Genomic DNA, 20,166 nt, shown 5'->3' on the forward strand with positions numbered 1-20,166 from the left:
TTTGTTCTGTCCAGATAGAATTTCAATGCTCTCCTGACATCCAGACAGTTGAGCGTTTTCTCTGCGTCTTCCTTGGGATCCGGGAATGCCTGTATCTCACTCACTCTGTGAGCTGACTTAAGACCAACCAGAAGGGCTGTCTTCAGAGTGACCAAGTTAATGTCTGCTGTGGCCATGGGTTCGAATGGTTTGTGGGCTATAGCACTTCGAATCACATTCAGGTCCCAAACGGGATGCAGGCGTTTGACTGGGGGGGATACATGTTTTTTCACTTCGGGTTTGGCCGAACAGGATAAGAGACGGAGCTCCTGGATCCAAGAGTGGCCAGGTATATCCGGCAGGTATCCACCTGGACACCCATTCTGGTGAGATAAGCCGAGAATGATAAGACTTGGTTCAGGGTGCATGTCAGTGGATTAACCCATTTTTCTTCGCCCAAAAAAAGAATCTCGTCCATTTGCTTTTTCACTGCTTGCGCGTAGCCTGACCTTTGGCACTTTGAATGATCTCCAGATTGTCGCTAGACAACTGAAGGTGCTGGAGCTTTACCTGCTCAGGAACCAGGCCGCTATGGCTAGCCTCTCCAGGGAGGGGTGTAGCACTGCACCTCCCTGCTGCGCTATGGGAGGGCCCTTCTTAAGGGGAAGCACCATCTCCGGCTGGGTTGACAGCTGCCGCAGGTCAGAGAGTAGAAGCAGGCAAATTTAGAAAAAGGCTGTCGCAGTAGTCCAGCCTAGAGAGAACCAGAGCTCTAGAGATGAACTAGTTACTCTTACCTTGTAACGTTCTTTCGATGGGATGTTCCTCCGACGTATTCCTTATCTTAGATATAAATCCTTCAGCTTTGCTGGCCTCGGAAAATTTTTTTTTTTTTTTTTTTCGCCAGAGGGCGCTGCGCGTCGATGATCGCCGAGTCGATGACCCTCGACGGCCTCCGTGCCGACGTCGACGTCATCCTGCCTATAAAGGCCGCGCGCAGCGTCCGTTGCTCAGTTCCGTTTTGTAGTCCCCAGTAATGTTTTTGGATTAGACTAATCACCTTGAAGGAGCATAGGCTGCAAACCCACAGGAAGTCATACTGCGGGGATGGATGGGAGGGTCGATAAGGAATACGTCGGAGGAACATCCCATCGAAAGAACGTTACAAGGTAAGAGTAACTAGTTCTTCGAAGGGATTGTGTCCTCCGACGTATTCCTTATCTTAGATAGACTCCCATAGCAGTGGTATTGTGACTGGAGGCGGGAGTAATAAAAGTTATGTTACCCTTCCAGAATGGACAGAGTGTAACACAGCCTTGCCGAATCTAGTTTCTTGACTAGAGGAGGAATCCAGGCTATAGAATTTGGTAAATGTATGTGCGGACGACCATGTGGCAGCCGCACATATATCTCGAATTGGCACCCCTCTTTGAAGGGCTGAGGATGTTGCGATACCCCTGGTAGAATGAGCCCTTAGATTTTGAGGAGGCTCCTTTCCTGCCAATTTGTAGCATTCCAGAATGGCTAAAATAATCCATCTGGAGATGGTTTGTTTTGTTATTGGAAGGCCCAACTTATGTCCTGCATAACCTACAAAGAGTTGGTCTGCTTGTCTGATCTTAGCCAATCTGCTGATATAGAAGCTCAAGGCTCGCTTAGGGTCCAGCCTGTGCAGTCTCTCTTCCTCCTTCCCCGGATGAGGAGGAGGGTAGAAAGAAGGTAATATAATCTTCTGAGTGATGTGAAACTCCGAGACTACCTTCGGGAGGAAGTTAGGCTTCACCTGAAGAACAACTTTGTCCTTGTAAAAGATTGTATGTGGAGGTTTACACGATAAGGCTTGCAACTCGCTAACCCTTCTAGCAGATGTCAATGCTATTAGCAAAACAGTTTTGAGGGTGAGAAGCTTCAATGAACAAGAGTGTAGTGGTTCAAAAGGGGCACCCTTTAGGAAGTTTAAAATTAGGTTTAAATCCCATAAGGGAACTTGAAAAGGTTTCGGGGGATAAACATTAGTTAATCCTTTTAGGTATTGTATTACCAATGGAATTTTGAAGTATGAAGGCTCCTCTGCAGTGCGCTTAAAGATTGATAGCGCTGCGAGATAGCCCTTAATTGTGCCAACCTGTAGGCCTGAATTAGCCAGGTAAAGTAAGAATGACAACACCATAGGTGTACCACAAGAAAAGGGTTCAATATTCTTTTCTCTGCACCAGCTGCAAAATTTGTTCCAACGGCAGCGGTATAGAGTTTTAGTTGCCGGCCTTCTGGCCGAAAGCAACACCTCCATAACATCATCCGGAAGGTCCCAATCCTTGTACCTCAACCTTTCAGACACCAAGCGTGAAGGTTGAGGGTCTTGATGGCTGGATGGAGAACCTGACCTTCCTTCTGCGAGAGAAGATCCTCTCTGTATGGCAGTCGAATTGGAGGGCAGATGGACATGTCTAGAAGGTCCGGGTACCACGTTCTCCTGGCCCAATCCGGGGCAATTAGGATCATGGTCTTCCGAAACCTTCTCAACCTCCTGATCATTTGAGGAATGACAGGGACCGGAGGGAACGCGTACAGAAGTGGGAACTCCCAGTCCACTACGAACGCATCTCCTAGAGCTCCTCTCGGGGGAAATTCCCTTGAGCAAAATCTGTCGCACTTCCTGTTGATACTGGTGGCGAACAGATCCACTTGAGGGGTTCCCCAAAGGGCGAAGATCTCTTGAAGGACTTCCTGAGCTATCTCCCACTCGTGAGAGACTGTGCTCTGCCTGCTCAGAGCGTCCGCTGTCAAGTTCTTCTCTCCGGCTAGGTGAATTGCCGATAGAGAGATTCCTTCCTGAATTGCCCAAAACCAGAGCTGCATCGCCTCTCTGCACAGTGGTAGTGAGCCTACGCCTCCTCTTTTGTTGAGGTAGTGCATGGCCACTGTATTGTCCGTCATTATTAGGACGTTTCTTCCCCGTACAGACGGCAGAAAAGCCTTCAGCGCTAGTCTGATGGCTCTCAGCTCCAACAGGTTGATATGTAGTCTGGACTCCGATGGAGACCAACGACCGCTGATGGTCAAGTCGTTGGCGTGAGCTCCCCACCCCGTGAGTGAGGCATCCGTGACTACTGTTATCTCCGGCCATGGTTGCCAAAACATTTCTCCTTTCAGGATGTTCTCCCGACAGGCCCACCACTGAAGGTCTCGGGCTACTTTGACCGGGATCCGAAGGAGATCTGTCATCCTTCCTGAGAATTGTGACCACTGAGTTCTCAGTGCCCACTGGAGGGATCTCATTCTCAGGCGAGCCTCCGGCACGAGGAATATGCAGGATGCCATGAGGCCTAGCAACCTCAGAAAGTCGTAGGCTGGGAGATATTGGGCATTCTGAAATCTGATGACCATCTGCAGAATATCTCGAGCCCTCACCTCTGGTGGCAAGGCTTTTCCCAGGGAAGTGTCCAGGACTGCTCCAATGAATTGGAGTCTCTGTGATGGTATCATCTGTGACTTCTTTAAATTGAGGGAGAAGCCCAGCTTGTGAAGGAAGTGGCAAACATAATCTAGTTGTCTCTGAGCCTGTTCCGAAGATACAGCTCTGATCAACCAATCGTCTAGGTAAGGGTAGACATGAATCCCTTCCCTCCTTAGACTTGCAGCCACAACCGACATTAGCTTGGTAAAGACCCTCGGGGCGGAGGTTAGCCCAAATGGCAGAACTCGAAATTGATAATGAGAGCTGCCAATTGCGAACCTCAGGTATCTCCTGTGCCTGGGATGGATCGGCACATGGAAATAAGCGTCCTGGAGGTCTAGAGATACCAACCAGTCCTGAAGCTGGAGGGCCTGAAGGATCTGAGAGAGAGTCACCATCTTGAACTTGTCCTTTCGGAGGAATTTGTTCAATTCCCGTAAGTCTAAGATGGGTCTCAGTCCTCCGTCCTTCTTCGGTATTATGAAGTAGGGGGAGTACCAACCCTTGTTCCTTTCCGCTACAGGTACCAGTTCTATGGCACCTTTCTCTAGCAGGTCTAAAACCTCCTGCAAGAGGAGCGGATCTGGAAGCTTCAAAGGGTTGTTCCCCGGTGGATGACTCTGAGGGATATGTAGGAAGGGCAGGCAGTAACCTTGGGCTACTGTCTCCAGAGCCCAAGCATCTGACGTAATAGCCTGCCATTCCGTCAGATGGTGAGTTAACCTGCCCCCTACTGGTGTTCTGTGAGGGGAGACCTCAGAGTGGTTTTGAAGCGGCTGATGCAGTTGCCGAAGGTAAAGTGGCTCCTGCTCCTGCGGGTGCGGCTTTCTTTCCCCTACCCCGTCCACCACGGGTAAATCTTCCTTGGCCTCTTTGAGCCGGTCGTCCCCTGCCCCTTCCATATGAGGAATAGTAACGAAAGGACCGTCCTCTCCACGATGATCCCGAAGGACGAAAGGTATTCTGACGGATAGCAGCTCCCAATGACTTGGCTGCTGCCTTGGACGTTTGCAGTTTCTCCAAACTGTCATCCGCCTTCTTTCCAAAGAGGGTAGAACCGTCAAAGGGCATATTCAAAAGCCTGGTCTGCACGTCAGAGGCAAAACCAGACTTCCTCAACCACGCATGCCTGCGGATTGTGGTACTTGCCGCCATGGCCCTGCTGATACTGTCAGCAGAATCTAGGCCAGTTTGTAGGGTCTCGCACATCGCATCTTTACCATCCCTGATGATGTTTAAAAATGCGTCCCTTTCCTCTCCTTCTTGGAGGCAGTCAGCCGCTGATGAAGCGCACTCCCAAAGGGTGTGGCTGAACCTAGCGAGCGTACAGGTCGCGTTAATAGACTTTAACGCCATGCTACAGGCAGAAAAAACCTTCTTAGCCATGGCATCATATTTTTTGTCATCCCTATCCTGCGGAGCAGTGGGGTATGCAGATGTGCTGCCTGATGAGGTTGCAGCCTGTACAACCAAGCTCTCAGGAGTAGGGTGTTTTGACAAATATTCAGGGTCAGAACTAGCCACCCTGTATTTTGTTGACAGTTTTTTATTTACTGCCGGGATAATTTCTGGCGTTTCCCAGTTTGTCAAAATCCTTCTCTGTAGAGCAGAGTGAAATGGAACCACAGGATCCTCCTGTGGGCCCTTGTCCAGTATGTCAGTGAGATCATCCTGCTGAAAGGCAGGAGAAGGTGCAGACCAACCCATAAATTCTATGATTCTAGACATCAGAGCTCTATATGGAGTCTCCGCATGTTCTCCTGGGTCTGGTTTGATAAATTCTGCTTCAGGAGAAGTGTCCAAGCCACTAGCTTCCTGAAGTGCATCCTGAAGATTTTTTAATCTTCCTTCCTCAGAGGCGAAAGTCTCTGGCTCTGGTGATGTGGTCCTCTGTAAATCAATATCTTGGTCTGAATCCTCCCTTTCCTCAAAAATCGAGGTTAAAGGGGGATACATTGGTTTTTGGAATGGTATAAACCCCATTTCCAATGCAGAAGGAGCCATCATCACAGGCCTTGAAAACGTCGATGTCGTCGACACCGACGTGAAAGTACTCGAAGGCGCCGTGAAAAGCGTCGAGAAATGTGTACTAGGCCTCGAAGAACTCGAAAGGATCGGAGTCTTGCTCGAGAACGACGTCGACGTTCTCGGCGTCGAGTCGGAGGTCTTTTGTCTAACCGTTGGCTGTGGAGTAGCCGTGGTTCTTTCCTTCACCGGCGTCGATATCGGCGTCGACGTCGGCGTCGACTCGATCGACTGATGCGCCGATGAATCCTTCGACAACGGCGTCGATGGCGCCGACCTCTGTTTCGAAGGAGTTTTCGACGATGGCGTCGATGATGCTTTATCTCCCGATGGCTCGAGGCGCTTTCGGGTTGACTTTTCCGCCGGGTACTGCGACTCGCGGCGTTTAGATTTTTTGGGTTTTTTACCCGGGGTATCACCCTCAGCTGTCTTCGAGGGGGACGAGGCCGCTTTCTCGAAGACGCTTAGCATCTTTTTCCTGAATTCCTCCCACTCAGCTTGCGAGCTGCGTTTTGTGGGGCAATGAACTCTCTCAGGAGAACTCGACGAAGATGACGAAGGGGATCTCCTACGTCTCTTCTTCGAGTGTCTCGATGTCGACGAGTGGTGGGAGCCACTTCGTGATCTAGATCGAGAGTGTTTTTTATGGTGAGGAGACGAACGTCTCGACTCTACCGAAGAAGCTTTCGAGGAAGTTAAAGTTGACCTACCTCTCTCGAGCTTCCCCCTACGCTCCTTCAAGGCTTTCGCCGTCATGGAAAGGCATTCCTCACACTCCGAACTCTGGTGCGTGATTCCCAGACACCACAAACAGACCCTGTGAGGGTCCGTCAACGACATTTTCTTCCCGCAGTCTCGGCACTTTTTGAAACCGGACCGAGGGGTCGTCGGGTCGGAGGAGGATGCCATCGATATCGAGGTAAATAGTAGTTATTATATACGTTATCTTGACGAGAACTGAGCAACGGTGTTCCGAGGCACAACGAAGCGCGGAAAAACGGAACTGAGCAACGGACGCTGCGCGCGGCCTTTATAGGCAGGATGACGTCGACGTCGGCACGGAGGCCGTCGAGGGTCATCGACTCGGCGATCATCGACGCGCAGCGCCCTCTGGCGAAAAAAAAAAAAAAAAAAATTTTCCGAGGCCAGCAAAGCTGAAGGATTTATATCTAAGATAAGGAATACGTCGGAGGACACAATCCCTTCGAAAGTGAGCTTCTGGGGGAAGGAGAGGAAAGGAAGAATACCTCCAAGGAGGAGCATTTAGTAGTTTGACTTCTTAGAGACGTCAGAGATGTGAGGAGAAAAGGAGAGTGTGGAGTCGAAGATGACCCTGAGGTTCTTAGCCTCACAGGTGGGAGCAGGAAGAGGGCCAAGGGAGGCCGGGATATAAATAACAATATGGCCTGTTGCAAGTTAATTCATTTAACTCAACTTAAAATTCATCCATGTAAATAAGTTTGAACCACTTACTCGAATGATTATTCGGATTGCTGCACATCCAGAGGTCGCCATGACTTTGGCGCAGTTAGGAACTAGGTTAAAGAGAGGAGGTACAATGGATTCTGCCCCGTGGTCAAACTTGTTCCCCAAGATCGTTGAAATATGACTGGAAAAGAGAAAACATAACACCTGTAGATTGCATGGCAAGTAAGGATTCATGGATTTTGCTACACTGATATCTTAACTATTGGGTATTAATCACAAGGCAAAGACAATTGCCTCGAGTTAACCTTAAATGGCATTCATCACCCAATTACAAATACATACACGCCTTACCAATAAATATGGTTAAAAAAGAAATATCCTATGCCATATTAATGTTATAAAGTATCATCGTACCCAATTTAGAGTAAGCTCATATTTCAGTCAACTCTGCACAGTAATCATGAAAGTAATCATACTCACGCTACAGTTATACAGGCTTCTCTGACCACTTGTGACCGGAGGTCTTTGACTGAAAGTTTAAAAGCTCCGTCAAGCAACCGTAAATGCTGGAAAAAACAATCATTGTCTGCAGCTCCAGCAACAAGCAATGATCTGACCTTTTTGAGCTAAAAGAAAACACAAAAGAACCATGAACGGCAAGGACAGCATAAAGACAACCATTGCTTTCTGATTCAATTACAGTGTTTGACTCATTTAAGATCATAGTTATCAAAAGGCATTTCCAGATTAAACGTGTGAAAGGGGAACAATTTACAGCAAGTCTTGTGAAAGTTTAGAATTGCAAAACTGCAGAATCATCAATGAACAAAAAGAATGGAAACATAGATTAATCATTCCGTAAATAATGTTGCCAGGCTGCGGTGTCCAAATCTCTATGCAGGACTACACCATCTTAGTTCAAGGACAGAAATCATTGAGGAGGACAAGGACAACATACTGCAGTTGTGGTCTTCCATATACGCATACTGTATATTTTATAATGATCACAAATATTGGAATGTTTAAAAAGCATGTGAATGCGGCTGCTCCCATTTTAGTAGTAGAGTGGTTTCAGGTGGTTGAATCACGATAATTTATTTTGCTGTATTTGATTAATTTGATTTTATTGGCAAGCGTGTACATTTCAAGCTGTATTTGTTGGATAATTTGTATCTACCCAATTGTCTTTTTTATGTAGAAGTGTAAAGATGAATGAGAATGTTTTGGTAGTTCATGTATACATTAGTAAATTACATAGGAATAAGATAGCTGCCATGTTAGGCTATTACTTAGCATCATTTGGTGCACGGAACACATGATCAGCATGGTGGACATCGACAAGGGTGTTTAAACGTTCGCTCAAGTTTTTAGTATCAAAAATAGATGGAAGACATGGTTTTGTGTTTTGACTGAGAAACCGCCAATGTCGTGTCACTAAGCCCATGTCGGCACTTGCAACCGTTTTTATATGTAAAGAATAAATTGCTTATATATTTTGCACAATTGGATGAGTGCCTGGATTTTCTCGGTCTCGCCTTGATTAGCTAAATGCTAAAGCTAATAGCTGTCTAAGGGGGGGAATAGTAAAGGTGAATCAGACGCCCATAGGAAACTAAGAAAAATGAATTGCTAATATTGTTTGCCTCGTGCAACGGATTTGGTTGAAATTATGAAGACAAGTAGGTACGCCCGTGGCCCCCAAGGGCTGCAAATATTGGTCAAGATTTGTTAAAAAAGAAAAAAGTGGAGACCAACAGGGGGCGCGGTCAAGATGGACGCCTAGCTGTAAGGCTCTGTCCTCTGCCCTGGTCAATGGCGGTGTAACTGTGGAGCAAAGTCCCGGGGAGCAGCTACAACGGCTCTCGAGACAGCAAAAGACTTGCTCAACAAATGTGAGTGATCAGAGGCACCCTCGAATCACCCAGGCAGCCTAACTGAGTCTCCCACAGCGAGCTGAGAAAAGAGGGAGGCGAGGCGGCTCAGGACACAACACACTATGGAACGGAGACACACCAGAGGCCTGCAGGTGATGCCCACAGGGTGACGGTGGAGACTGGTGCCCTCCCCACCTCCCATTGTCGCTGGAGGCTTGCCTTGAGCTCTATGCTGGTGTCACCACTCGCCCGCCAGCCGCCAGTGAAATCCTCAACAGACGGTGAGGGCACTGCGTTACCCCCCCCAGCGGAGAGCTGCAGCCGGCGGGGCGACACCCGCGGGGAACTGGAGGATTGTGGATCCCCACCTCGTGCCGCAGATGGGTGAAGAGCCCAGGCACCTCAACTGGGAGAGAGGGCAGTTGTAAAGCTGCAGCGGCGAGGGATGCCGTTTCCCCCACAGCTGAAGAAACACAGGGCGCAGAGAGGTGTGAAACACTACTGAATCATGGGACCAGCTCTACCTGCCCTGTGGGAGCAGAAAACACAGAAGAGCACACCAGGACAGGTTAACGCAGGGCCTGGGGGGAAACGACAGCCCACAGACCGGTGAGTGTACCCTGAGTGGCCCCCTAGCAAACAGCTAAAGTGGGAGTAGGCTGGTGGAGCTACCAGGGCCCACTGTTGAGTGGCCCCAGAGGAAGGTGGGGGCATAGACAGGGAGCTGCACAAGCAATGGCAGCCTGAAGGGGGGAGGAGCTGAAAAGTGGGGTGGAGCAGTAACCTCCCACCACTGTAGATAGAAGAAAGAGGGCAAGTGACAGGCGAAAGGCAAAGGGGCCCTTGAAGAACGGGGCCATGCATGGTCGCTTGACCACAGAGTATAAGCAGTGTATCCTTAGTCTAAAGGGATACTGGAAAACAACAGCAGACTGCCACAAGAGGCTGAAGGGACAACCACAAAAGGGGACCTCGGAGAACGGGCGGGCTGTGGAGGGTAGAATAGCAGTAAGCCCCCTTCCCTCCCCGAGTCTACACCTGCAGGGTCTGGTGGTGCTACGTGAGCCGGCACGGGAAATTTGGACTGGGCTATGGTGGACAGGGTTAAACAAGCACTGCATACCCCAATCTAGATGAGTTGGAAAGGAGTGCACCAGCAATATGGGTTCTCAGAGAGCGGACATGGCGGCAATGAAGGGGGATGGTGGACCGCATTCGTGCATGGCTGAAATCGGCTCTAACAAAAATGACATTGTCTATCCTCAAGGAGATAAAGGGCATGAGGACCGACAGTGGTGCGAAAGTGGCAGACCTCAGTGAGAGTCAATACTCTGGAGGACAGGATGGAGGGACTGGAGGCACACCAAACCTAATCTGTGATCCTTGGGACACAGATGGGGGCTCGCCTGCAACAAATGGGGAAACGAGAAGAGGAACTGCGGCTAAAGGTGGATGACAATGGGAATAGGAAAAGGCGCAACAACCCCCGCTTCTTCAGCCTACGAGAAAAAGAGGGTCAATAGCTGGCTGGGCTGGAACGAAAGATACAGAAGATTATGGGGATGGTCCTGGCCTCCAAGGAAGGAGAAACGGTGCCCCTGGACAGAGTGCATTGGGTGGGTAGTGAAGGCAGGGGGGGCCCGCACAGTCCTAGACAAGCTACATTACTACGGACCCAAGGTGGACGTTCTGGAGAAGGCTAGATGCATGGGGGACACAGAATATGACAGCTCCAAAATGACAATCCTCCAAGATCTTGCAGCCCAAACACTCAGGTGCAAGCAATGTGGCCCCCTGACCAGATGGCTCAGCGAAAAGGGGTAATATACAGATGCAATACCTCTTTGCACTCGCCTTTGAAGGGGAAGGTGAGAGACCCCAGGTGGTGACGGAAAACTATATCAAGCAGGCCCTGGAGGAACTCTCGAGGTAGGGGCCCCGACGGCCGCACAATTGAAGACAAGGAAGGGCCCAGCGAAACCAATGGAGCAGCAGGACTGGGGACACTGCGGGGGCGACGCAAGGTCCATGGCGCCAGGAAGCAGGAAGTTCCAGAAGCTCAGCACCCCACCCTGGTGGGGGGACACCACCTGAAGGGAACAATGCCTGTCTGGCAAGGTTTCTAGCCTGACCCTTGGGTTGTATTAAGAAAGAAGGGGTGACCCCCTCCTCCCCCCCCCCCCCAAGTTGGTTAAGTGATTGATAACAGTGTTCTGGGGGAGGGGGGGTGGGATGGAGACCAAGATCTTTAGGGGAATGTTACATAGGAGCACGGCTTGCTTGGTTCAATGTTACAAAACTGGGGAGAGGGGGAAGTTACTTTGGGGGTTTGGGTAGGGGATAGGGGAGGTTCCCAGGGGCGACTGATGGGGGGGCTGAAGATGGGAATGAGACAAGGGAATGCTGCACGTTTCAAGTAACAAGGTGGTAATGCCTAAGTTATTGGGACATCTGGTGAGCCAGGGCAGCGACATGTCCTGGTGGTTCGGTTCACGGCACTACAACACTAGTAGTGTGGGACCATGGAAAAAGGGGGAAGGGAGTGGTGGGGTGCGTGGGGGAATGGAGGGGTGGGGTGAGGGAGGAGGAGAGGCATGGGGGAAGAAGGGAGGGGGAATGGGTACCATATGCAGCCAACCTAGGGAAAGAGGGGAGGGAAAGTATCCTGCTACACCCGAGAAGACTCAGCAAGCGCAGCAACAAAAAGGTATGGCTGAGCTAAGGATAGCTATGCTAAATGTCAACTGTTTAAACTCCCAGAATAAAAGGTCACCGACTGGCAATATGTTCCATAAACAGCATTTGGCGATCCTCTTTTTACAGGAAATTCACTAGAAACGAGTGTCCGAATCCCCAATTGAACGGCAGGACGTTGCTACGATGTACTGGGCTTCTCATAAGCACCGTAAGAAGGAGGGGGTGGGTATCTTGCTAGCGAAAACATTTAAGTTGAGGGTGACACAGGTTAAGAGGGGGATTGGGGACCGGTTCCTGTGGATAAATGGTTTTCATGAGGGTGTACAGTTTACCCTAGCCACGGTCTATGCACCGAATGCGGGGCAGGTGGAGTTCCTACGCAGGATATTTGAGATTGTAGAGGGCTGGGCGAAGTGCATCACTGTCCTGGGAGGAGATTTCAACCTGGTGGGAGACCCAGGGATGGATTGCTGGTCACTCAAGGGGGATAAGCAGAGGGTTGAGACCAAGGAAAAGGAACAAGTTACTTACCTGTAACTGTTGTTCTCCAGCATGGGTCTGGCATGGATTCACATGCTCATGAATATTCCCCGTCGTCAGGCTGGGAATCCTCGGTAAAGAAAAAACCAGTATCAGTTTCGTTTCTGATCTGTCTTTCGTAGTAATAACCAATCACTGGTCTCTGCGTCATACTGACCACAGCCAATGACTGCCCTCTACCTAAGCACTGCCTCTGGCAGCCATCTTCAGATTTGGAAGCACGTGAAGTGGCAGTATGACCAAGTGAAGAGCCGCAGAGGGGTAGGCGGGAGGGTTCGCATGTGAATCCATGCCAGACCCATGTTGGAGAACAACAGTTACAGGTAAGTAACTTGTTCCTTCTCCAGCATGGGGTCTGGCATGGATTCACATGCTCATGAATAAAGAATACATAGCAGTACACACATGCACAACCACGGGAGGTGGCAAAGGCTCAACATTAAGCATTACATCAAACTCAACATTAAGCATCTTACCTCCTCACCAGGCTCACCTCAGGCGAACAGGTTGCGCAGCACTGCTTGGCCGACCCTGGACTCCTCCCTGGAATCCCGATCGACGCAGTAGAATTTCGTGAAGGTGTGCGTCGACCTCCACGTAGCAGCCCTACATATGTCCAGCAGGGGCACACCAGAAAGGAACGCCGTGGTAGCTGCGATCGCTCTGGTGGAATGGGCTCTCGGACGGCCAGGCAGCGGTCGGTTTGCCAACCGATGACAGTACATGATACAGCCGGAGAGCCATCTGGAAATGGAAGCTTTCAAGAGAGCCTTCCCCTGATTGACAGGTCCAAAGTTCACAAAAAGTTGTGACGTCTTCCGAAAACACTTTGTGCGGTCCACGTAGAACTTCAGCGCTCTAGCCACATCCAGCGAGTGCAAAGTCCTCTCAGCCGGCGACGAAGGCGACGGGAAGAACACAGGCAACACCAAGGGTTCGTTGAGATGGAAGTCCGACGGTACCTTGGGCATGAAGGAGGGGTGCGTCCTGAGCACTACCCTCGTGTCGTGAAAAGTCAAGTACGGGGCCTTGCAGGAAAGGGCCTGGATCTCTCCCACCCGTCGTGCGGAGGTGATGGCCACAAGAAACGCTGTTTTCCACGACAGAAACTTCAACGGGGCCGAGTGCAGAGGCTCGAACGGAGGTCCCATGAGATTGGTCAGCACCACGTTGAGCTCCCACGCCGGGGCCGGAGCCTTCACCGGCGGGAACGATCTGAACAGTCCCTTCATGAACTCTTTCACCAGACAATGAGACCACAAGGACGTCCGCCCCGTGGTTCTGGTGTATCGGGAGATCGCAGCAAGATGAATCTTGATGGACGCGTGTGCCAGACCAGCTTTGGCCAGCGTCAGCAGGTACGGCAGTACCTGGGGAGCCATAATCCGTAGAGGGTTAATCTTCTGTGCGTGGCACCAGACAGAGAACCTCTTCCATTTGTGTCCGTAGCATTTAAGAGTCGAGGACGCCCTGGCCTTTGCAAGAACCTCTCTGCAGTCGGCCGATATGTCGTATCCCCCAAACTCTAGCGCTACAGGAGCCAGGCCTGCAAGTTCAGCGATTTCGGGTCGTGGTGGAGGATGGCGCCTCCTTCCCTGGAGAGTAGATCCGCGTCCACCGGCAGCTTGATTGGCGGGGACGCTGACAAGTCCAGAAGGTCCGGGAACCATATCTGCCTCGGCCACGCAGGTGCGACGAGGATCATCCTGCACCGTGACCTCTTGAGCTGGTTGACGAGCCGGATTAGCAGTGGCAAAGGAGGGAACGCGTAGAGGAACAGGCCCTCCCAGGGGAACGAGAAAGCATCGCCCATGCTCCTCGCCTGGGGAAACCTGCTGGCGAACCTCCGGCACTTGGAGTTCGTCGCCGTCGCGAACAGGTCGATCTGGGGTGTGCCCCACACCGTCGGAAGAGGCGATCCACTAGATCCTGCCGTAGTTCCCACTCGTGGCATGAGCGCAGCTCCCTGCTGAGTGAGTCGGCGATGGTGTTTTTTATCGCTGCCAGATGAAACGGCACCAGAAACATCCTTTGGGCGACGCCCCAATGCCACAGGTCCTGCGCCTCCTTGGACAGTGCTGGGGACCTGGTTCCGCCCTGTTTCCTGATGTAAAACATGGTGGTGGTGTTGTCGGTGAAGATCCTCACCACCTTGCCCTTGAGGGACGGAAGGATGGACCTGAGGGCCCAGAACACTGCACGGAGCTCCAGGACGTTGATATGGAGGGACTTCTCCGTCGGGAGCCAAAGGCCTCTCGCGTGAAGATTTTCGGTGTGCGCCCCCCACCCTTCCAGGGAGGCATCCGTGGTCACTGTCTCCTGGTGGTCTGGGGTCCGGGCCTGAGAAGCTTCTGGAGTCCTCCAAAAGCGTAGCTCGACGAATTCTTCACCCTTGAGGGGCGCAGACGAATCCGACACGGGTCCCCGTTGATCGGATGGAGAGTCGGTGGAGCTTGAGGCTCTTTTGACCGAAAAAAATGATGTTTTAGAGAAAAAACGTGAAGAAATAGCACTAACGCTCGAGAGCAATAGCACGAGGATCCCAACACATGAACGTGCAGTAAAAATCTGAAGATGGCTGCCAGAGGCGGTGCTTAGGTAGAGGGCAGTCATTGGCTGTGGTCAGTATGACGCAGAGACTAGTGATTGGTTATTACTACGAAAGACAGATCAGAAACGAAACTGATACTGGTTTTTTCTTTACCGAGGATTCCCAGCCTGACGACGGGGAATATTCATGAGCATGTGAATCCATGCCAGACCCCATGCTGGAGAATGTTAACTTCAGACAAATGCTGCAGGATTACCATTGGACTGATGTATGGAGGAAACACCAGGCCAGGCGGTTACACATTTGCCACCCCCCACCCCCACACCCCCACACCAAACCTACTCCAGGATAGATATCTTATTGGTGCCCCGGGAACAAGAGGAGCTAACGCAGGGGCCCAGAGTTGAGGCGATAACATTGTCAGACAACAAACTACTGGTGGGGGATTTGGAAGGTAGAGCGCCACCCCCGAGGAGGCAACCACAATGGTGGTGTAACGATACCCTGGCAAGAGATCAGGTGTTCAGGAACTTACTAGGGAAGGAGATAGGTGCATATTGTACAACAAATGATAATGGGGAGGTGGGCACGGCCCGGTTGGGGAAGACGCAAAGGAGACATTCAGGGGACTGTTCAATGCTGAGGGGGCACGGAAGAAAAGGGAAAGGAGTCTAGTGGAAACCAAGCTGCGTAGCAAGGTGAAAGCACTCAGAGCACAGGTGGCCCAATCAGATGCAGATAGGGGAAAGCTCCAGGGGGATATGACGGATAATAGGCAGGAGTTGCACTCTATCTCCATAGGGGAGGTGGTCAAGCGGATGAGGTACACGCGACAAATATTACGAGCAGGGAGACGCGCCAGGGACCTTCCTGGCAAACAGTGTGAGAGGTGATAGGATGGCGAGGAGGGTGGTAGGAATACAGAAAGCAAACTGGACCATGGTAGAGAAGTGTGAGGAGATCACATCCCAATTCGCGGAATACTACAGGGGGCTATACTCCGAACCAGAGGAGGTAGGACAGGAGGAGATCCGTGGCTACCTGGAGGCTATGCAGCTTCTCAATTTGGCAACACAGGCACAGGAAGCATTGGATAGTGAAATTACGAGGAAGGAGGTACGTCTGGCTATCCGCAAAGGCCGGGAAAGCCCAGGGGGAAGACTGGTTTACCACAACTTTTATAAAACAGTATCAAGACCTGCTGGCAGTACCACTGGCTAAACAAACTCCATATCGAGGGAAAGATCAATCCCACCGATGATCCTCCAAGCACTGATTATGGTGATCCCAAAGACGGGTAAGGATCCATCCAGCTGTGCCTCCTATAGGCCCATTTTGTTATTAAACATGGATGCCAAGACCTTCACCAGGGCGCTAGCGTCCCGCCTAGAAGCCCATCTCCTGTGAATGGAGCACGTAGATCAGGGTGGATTTATATTGCATAGACAGGGAGTCGATAATATGCATAAGACGCTCCACATTCTTAACTCACCAGAGGTGGCAAGAGACGGCGCCATATTTCTAGCCCAGGATGCAGAGAAGGCATTCGACAGGGTAAACTGGGCTTTTATGGGGAAGTCCTTGCGGCGATAGGCCTAGATTGGAGATGGAGGCATTGGGTCACTGCCCTTTACTCGAAACAGACATGAAGGGTAGTGGCAAATGAGTGTCTCACAGACATTCCAGCTGCAACAGGGAAGGCGACAGGGATGCCCACACTCACCGCTGCTTTATGCGCTGGTGATGGAGCCCTGGGCCAGAGGGGTACATAGAAATGAAGGGATTAAGGGAGTGGCGGTCAGAGAGCTAAAGTACAAGATGAGCCTCTTTGCAGACTATGCCCTGCTATACATTGCAGACCCGATAAACTCGGTGCTTTGCATTATGGACAGTCTGAAGCAGTACGTAAGACTGTTGGTTTTCAAAGTTAACATTGACAAATCAGTGGCTCTGCTGGCCGGGGGACTGTCGGGAACAGATAGTATATGAGGGGGCTACCATTCCAGATACAGGAGGAGCACAGGTATACAAACAATTCAGGTACCTGCACACGGCGAACTATCTGCCATTATGGCCAACCATTATGGCCAACCATGCGCAAAGATGTGGAACATTAAGGCAGGTTAGAGCTATCTTGGATGGCACGTTTGAATTGTATAAAAATTGTGGTATTGCCTAAATTCCTGTTCATGTTTCAGATGCTCCCGCTGGTGGTCCCGAGGGCCTTTTTTGAGGAGGTAAGAATGACCTTGCTAAAGTTGCTATGGGTAGGGGCCAAACATAGAATTGCTTACAAAACACTGATCTTGCCTAAGCATGAAAGAGGGGTGGGCTTCCCAGATCTCCCGACCTACTATAAAGCGGCCCAACTGCGTGTGCAGGTAGACCATCTGGACCCGCCCACCAAAAAGCAATGGGTGCCACTGGATAATGCAGTCCTAACACCAGTCGCCCTTGGAGAATGGCTGTGGTTCCCCCGCTCTGATATTCCAAGGAGGGTGCTGACTCACTCGATCCTGGAAGTTCTATGGGTTCTTTGGTGGGGAGGAGGGGAAAATAGATGGCTGTCTACATGGCCGTCCCCCCTCAGTTGTATCTGGGCACCACCATTATGAGACAAGATCGAAGAACCTTTGGCATTCCAAACGTGGTATGAGGCGGGGCTGAGCAGAGCAGGCCAGATGTGGGAAGGGGAGGGTTTATTATAATAGAGAGGCTAGCAGACTGCATGCAGATAGGCACCCAGTCCGTATTCCGCTACTTACAGCTGAAGGGAGTCGTATCAGAGGCTAGATGGGGTGGTGAACTTACAGAGGGGGTTGACGGATTTTGAGACACTCCTGCCCACGAGGTCAGACTCCAGGGGACTCATAGCCCAGATATACAATGGGATACTGCTAGCGGAACCCAGGGACATACTCCTGGCCAGGAAAAGATGGGCATGCGACTTAGGGAAGGAAATAGACGATGCTCTACGGACACTGAAGTGCAGAAAAGTAGCAAAGTTGACAGCGTCCTTACAGTATAGGCCATAAAGGTCCTACACAGGTGGCACTACCCACCGCCTGTGCTAGCTACGATGTGTAGGGGATACGACTCACGCTGTTGGAAATGTGGTGGGACTGAAGGGGACTATGGGCATATGTGGCGGGGCTGTGGAACAGTTGCAAACATACTTGAGGGAAGTTTGGTCATGGATTAAAGGGGTAGATGGGATCAATGGGGAACTTTCCCTGTGGTGGCTTCTCTATGGGGCAATGGTGGAGGCCGATGAACCTGCGGGTCATAGCAACAGAGGAGGAGGTGCAGATCCTCAAGAAACAAGTGGCTGCATTGGCTCAGACGACCAAGGTCCTAGAGGCCTGAGCGGAAAACAGAGGGCAATTCACCTGGCAGGGAAGGGCCTGTTGCAGTGGTTCGCAGTGGAGCGATCCCACAGGGTGCCAGCACGGGGACCAGCACCCGGAGCTCGGCACAGACCAATCGTGGCCAAAATATTCAATTATTGTGACCGTGATGTTCTTCTGCAAGCTGCCAGGAGAAAGGGTCTGATAGGTTTTTCAAACTCCACGATCATGGTGTTCCCCAACTACATGAGGCATGTACAGCAGCAATGACAGATCGCAGAGAAGATAAAGCAAGTTCTGAGGGACAAAGTCTGTTATATGTAGTTGTAACCGGCCAGGCTCAAAATCATCAAGGGTGACCGCCAATGGTTCTATAACTGACTGTAAGAAGCATGCGAGTGGTGGAAAACAGATGGCAGCTGGTCAGTGAGCTCATCCAAGAGACAGTAGGGCAGGTGCACCAACAGAGCTGGTCTAAACATAAACCCAGAGGCAGGAGAGAGGTGGGCTCCCAATGTTCAGGCCGAGTCAAGCAGGGTCACAGTGGTGTAGGATGGGACCCTTCAGTTGCACGAGGAAGGCGCGCCGACTGCGAGAATGTAGTCTCAGACTTCGGGGGAACTGACACCATGAACAGGGGACCGCCCCTGTACATATCCACACATGTGTTGCAGGACTGTACCGATAGAGACAGTGAGGTGTCGCCGCAGCATGGACAACGGGGACGGCGAGTGAAGGGGGGAGGGGGGCGGAATCCAGCCCTGGGATGCATGCCATGATCAGTGTCAGAATATGTGGAATGCTGTAAAGATGGGGTGAGGGGGCTCACAGCTTGAAATATGGGGTTGATGACTGTTCTCACCTGGAACGTGAGATGGCCGGCTAAACCCTGAGAGGTGCTGGGGTTCCTCAAATAGTAGGGGGGTGCAGATAGCGCTCCTTCAGGGAACACATCTAAACATAACAGTTTGAAAAGGTGAAATCTAGCTGGGGTGGTGAGGTGCACGGCACAACTTTCTTTTTACTCCAATGGATTCCTGATGGATAGGGAGGGAACAGGGGGTTCACTTCCAGACAACCAAACTTATACATGACGAGGATGGGAGGAATTGTCCTTTTGTCCTCTAATATGCCCCCAATATTGATAACACCTAGTTCTCAAGGGTGGTTGACATGATGGGGGAGTCACAGAAATAGGGAGCAAGTATGGGGAGGAGATTTCAATTGTGTATTCCAGCCTCAGCTTGATAGGTCAGATCCCAAGGAGGATAGCAAGCCACTGGCCTCCAAATCCTTGAAGCGCACATTGGCAAATCTAGATCTCAGATCTCTGGCGAGAGAGCAAGGGCAACGAAAGGGGTAACTCCTTTTATTCTCAGAAAGCAAAGGATAATAGGTCGACTACCCCTACCTCGAGTCCCTGAGAGGCACAAGGTTAAATCCAAGATAATGCCATACAATTTTAAGATTACTGATGCCACACGTAATATGTATAGAAAAATTCATTTTATAGTTCGAGCATCTTGTGCCCAGAGTAAAAAGGCTCACTAGAACCTATATCTGTAAAAACAAACTGTACTATTCACTTACATTCTAACTGGTGTTTACACACCAGACTTTTCATGATGCCAAAGTACACAGAGAAAGGAAAACGGGAAAACCAGTATATATTACTGTAAACATGAACACATAATCAAGACGAAGGATCAGACATGTTTAATCCTCCCAACTGTAATGTGTACCTCATGGGTTTAGCCAGAGCGGGTAGTCATTCATATAGTTCTGTATTTCATTTGCTAACCACTCTGTTCTAATTTTATCACGTTGATGTAGGGTAACTGGGGGTTGCTTTGTACACACCAAATACCCTATCATAGATTGTTGGGATGAGAGATAGTAAACAAAAATGTAGAGGGTTCCTATTAACAAGTCGACATATGTTTCGGCCTTGACTCATACGGTACTCTCCCTCGGTGCCATTGGTTCTGATGATGGTAGTGGCCGTCTTCAGGACATAAAAAAGTAATGTTTTTGGTAATTAATACTTTCCCATTGGTTAGTTATGTGAGTGATTCTCTATTTCTTCGAGAAGTGTTAGGTGACTATCAGTATTTTCATCTGGCTCCTTGACGGATGCCAAGCATACAGTGTGTATTCATGCACCGTATCTTAGATATTTTGGTATTGTGATGAAATTGCGGGTAAAGGCACTCCACATGATATTATTCAAGATGCTGCTTTGTTCAAAGTGATAACAATTTCATCTGT

The 20,166-nt window shown here is 50.4% G+C and overlaps 1 protein-coding gene across 36 annotated transcripts in view; it reads right to left on the reverse strand.

The window, feature by feature from the left end:
* CLASP2 (cytoplasmic linker associated protein 2) overlaps positions 1-20,166 on the reverse strand; it is a 2,478,243-nt gene that overhangs the window by 1,556,991 nt on the left and 901,086 nt on the right. For all 36 annotated transcript variants that reach the window (XM_069613152.1, XM_069613157.1, XM_069613154.1 and 33 more), the window contains 2 exons: positions 7,370-7,515; positions 6,935-7,070 (listed from right to left, as the gene is read on the reverse strand). In XM_069613152.1, coding sequence (XP_069469253.1) covers positions 6,935-7,070; positions 7,370-7,515 — 282 coding nt within the window. The remainder of the gene's footprint in view (positions 1-6,934; positions 7,071-7,369; positions 7,516-20,166) is intronic.

The sequence above is a fragment of the Ambystoma mexicanum genome, chromosome 5p (genome assembly GCF_040938575.1).
Source record: "Ambystoma mexicanum isolate Mex_15411 chromosome 5p, UKY_AmexF1_1, whole genome shotgun sequence".
In the NCBI taxonomy this organism is placed as follows: Eukaryota; Metazoa; Chordata; class Amphibia; order Caudata; family Ambystomatidae; genus Ambystoma; species Ambystoma mexicanum.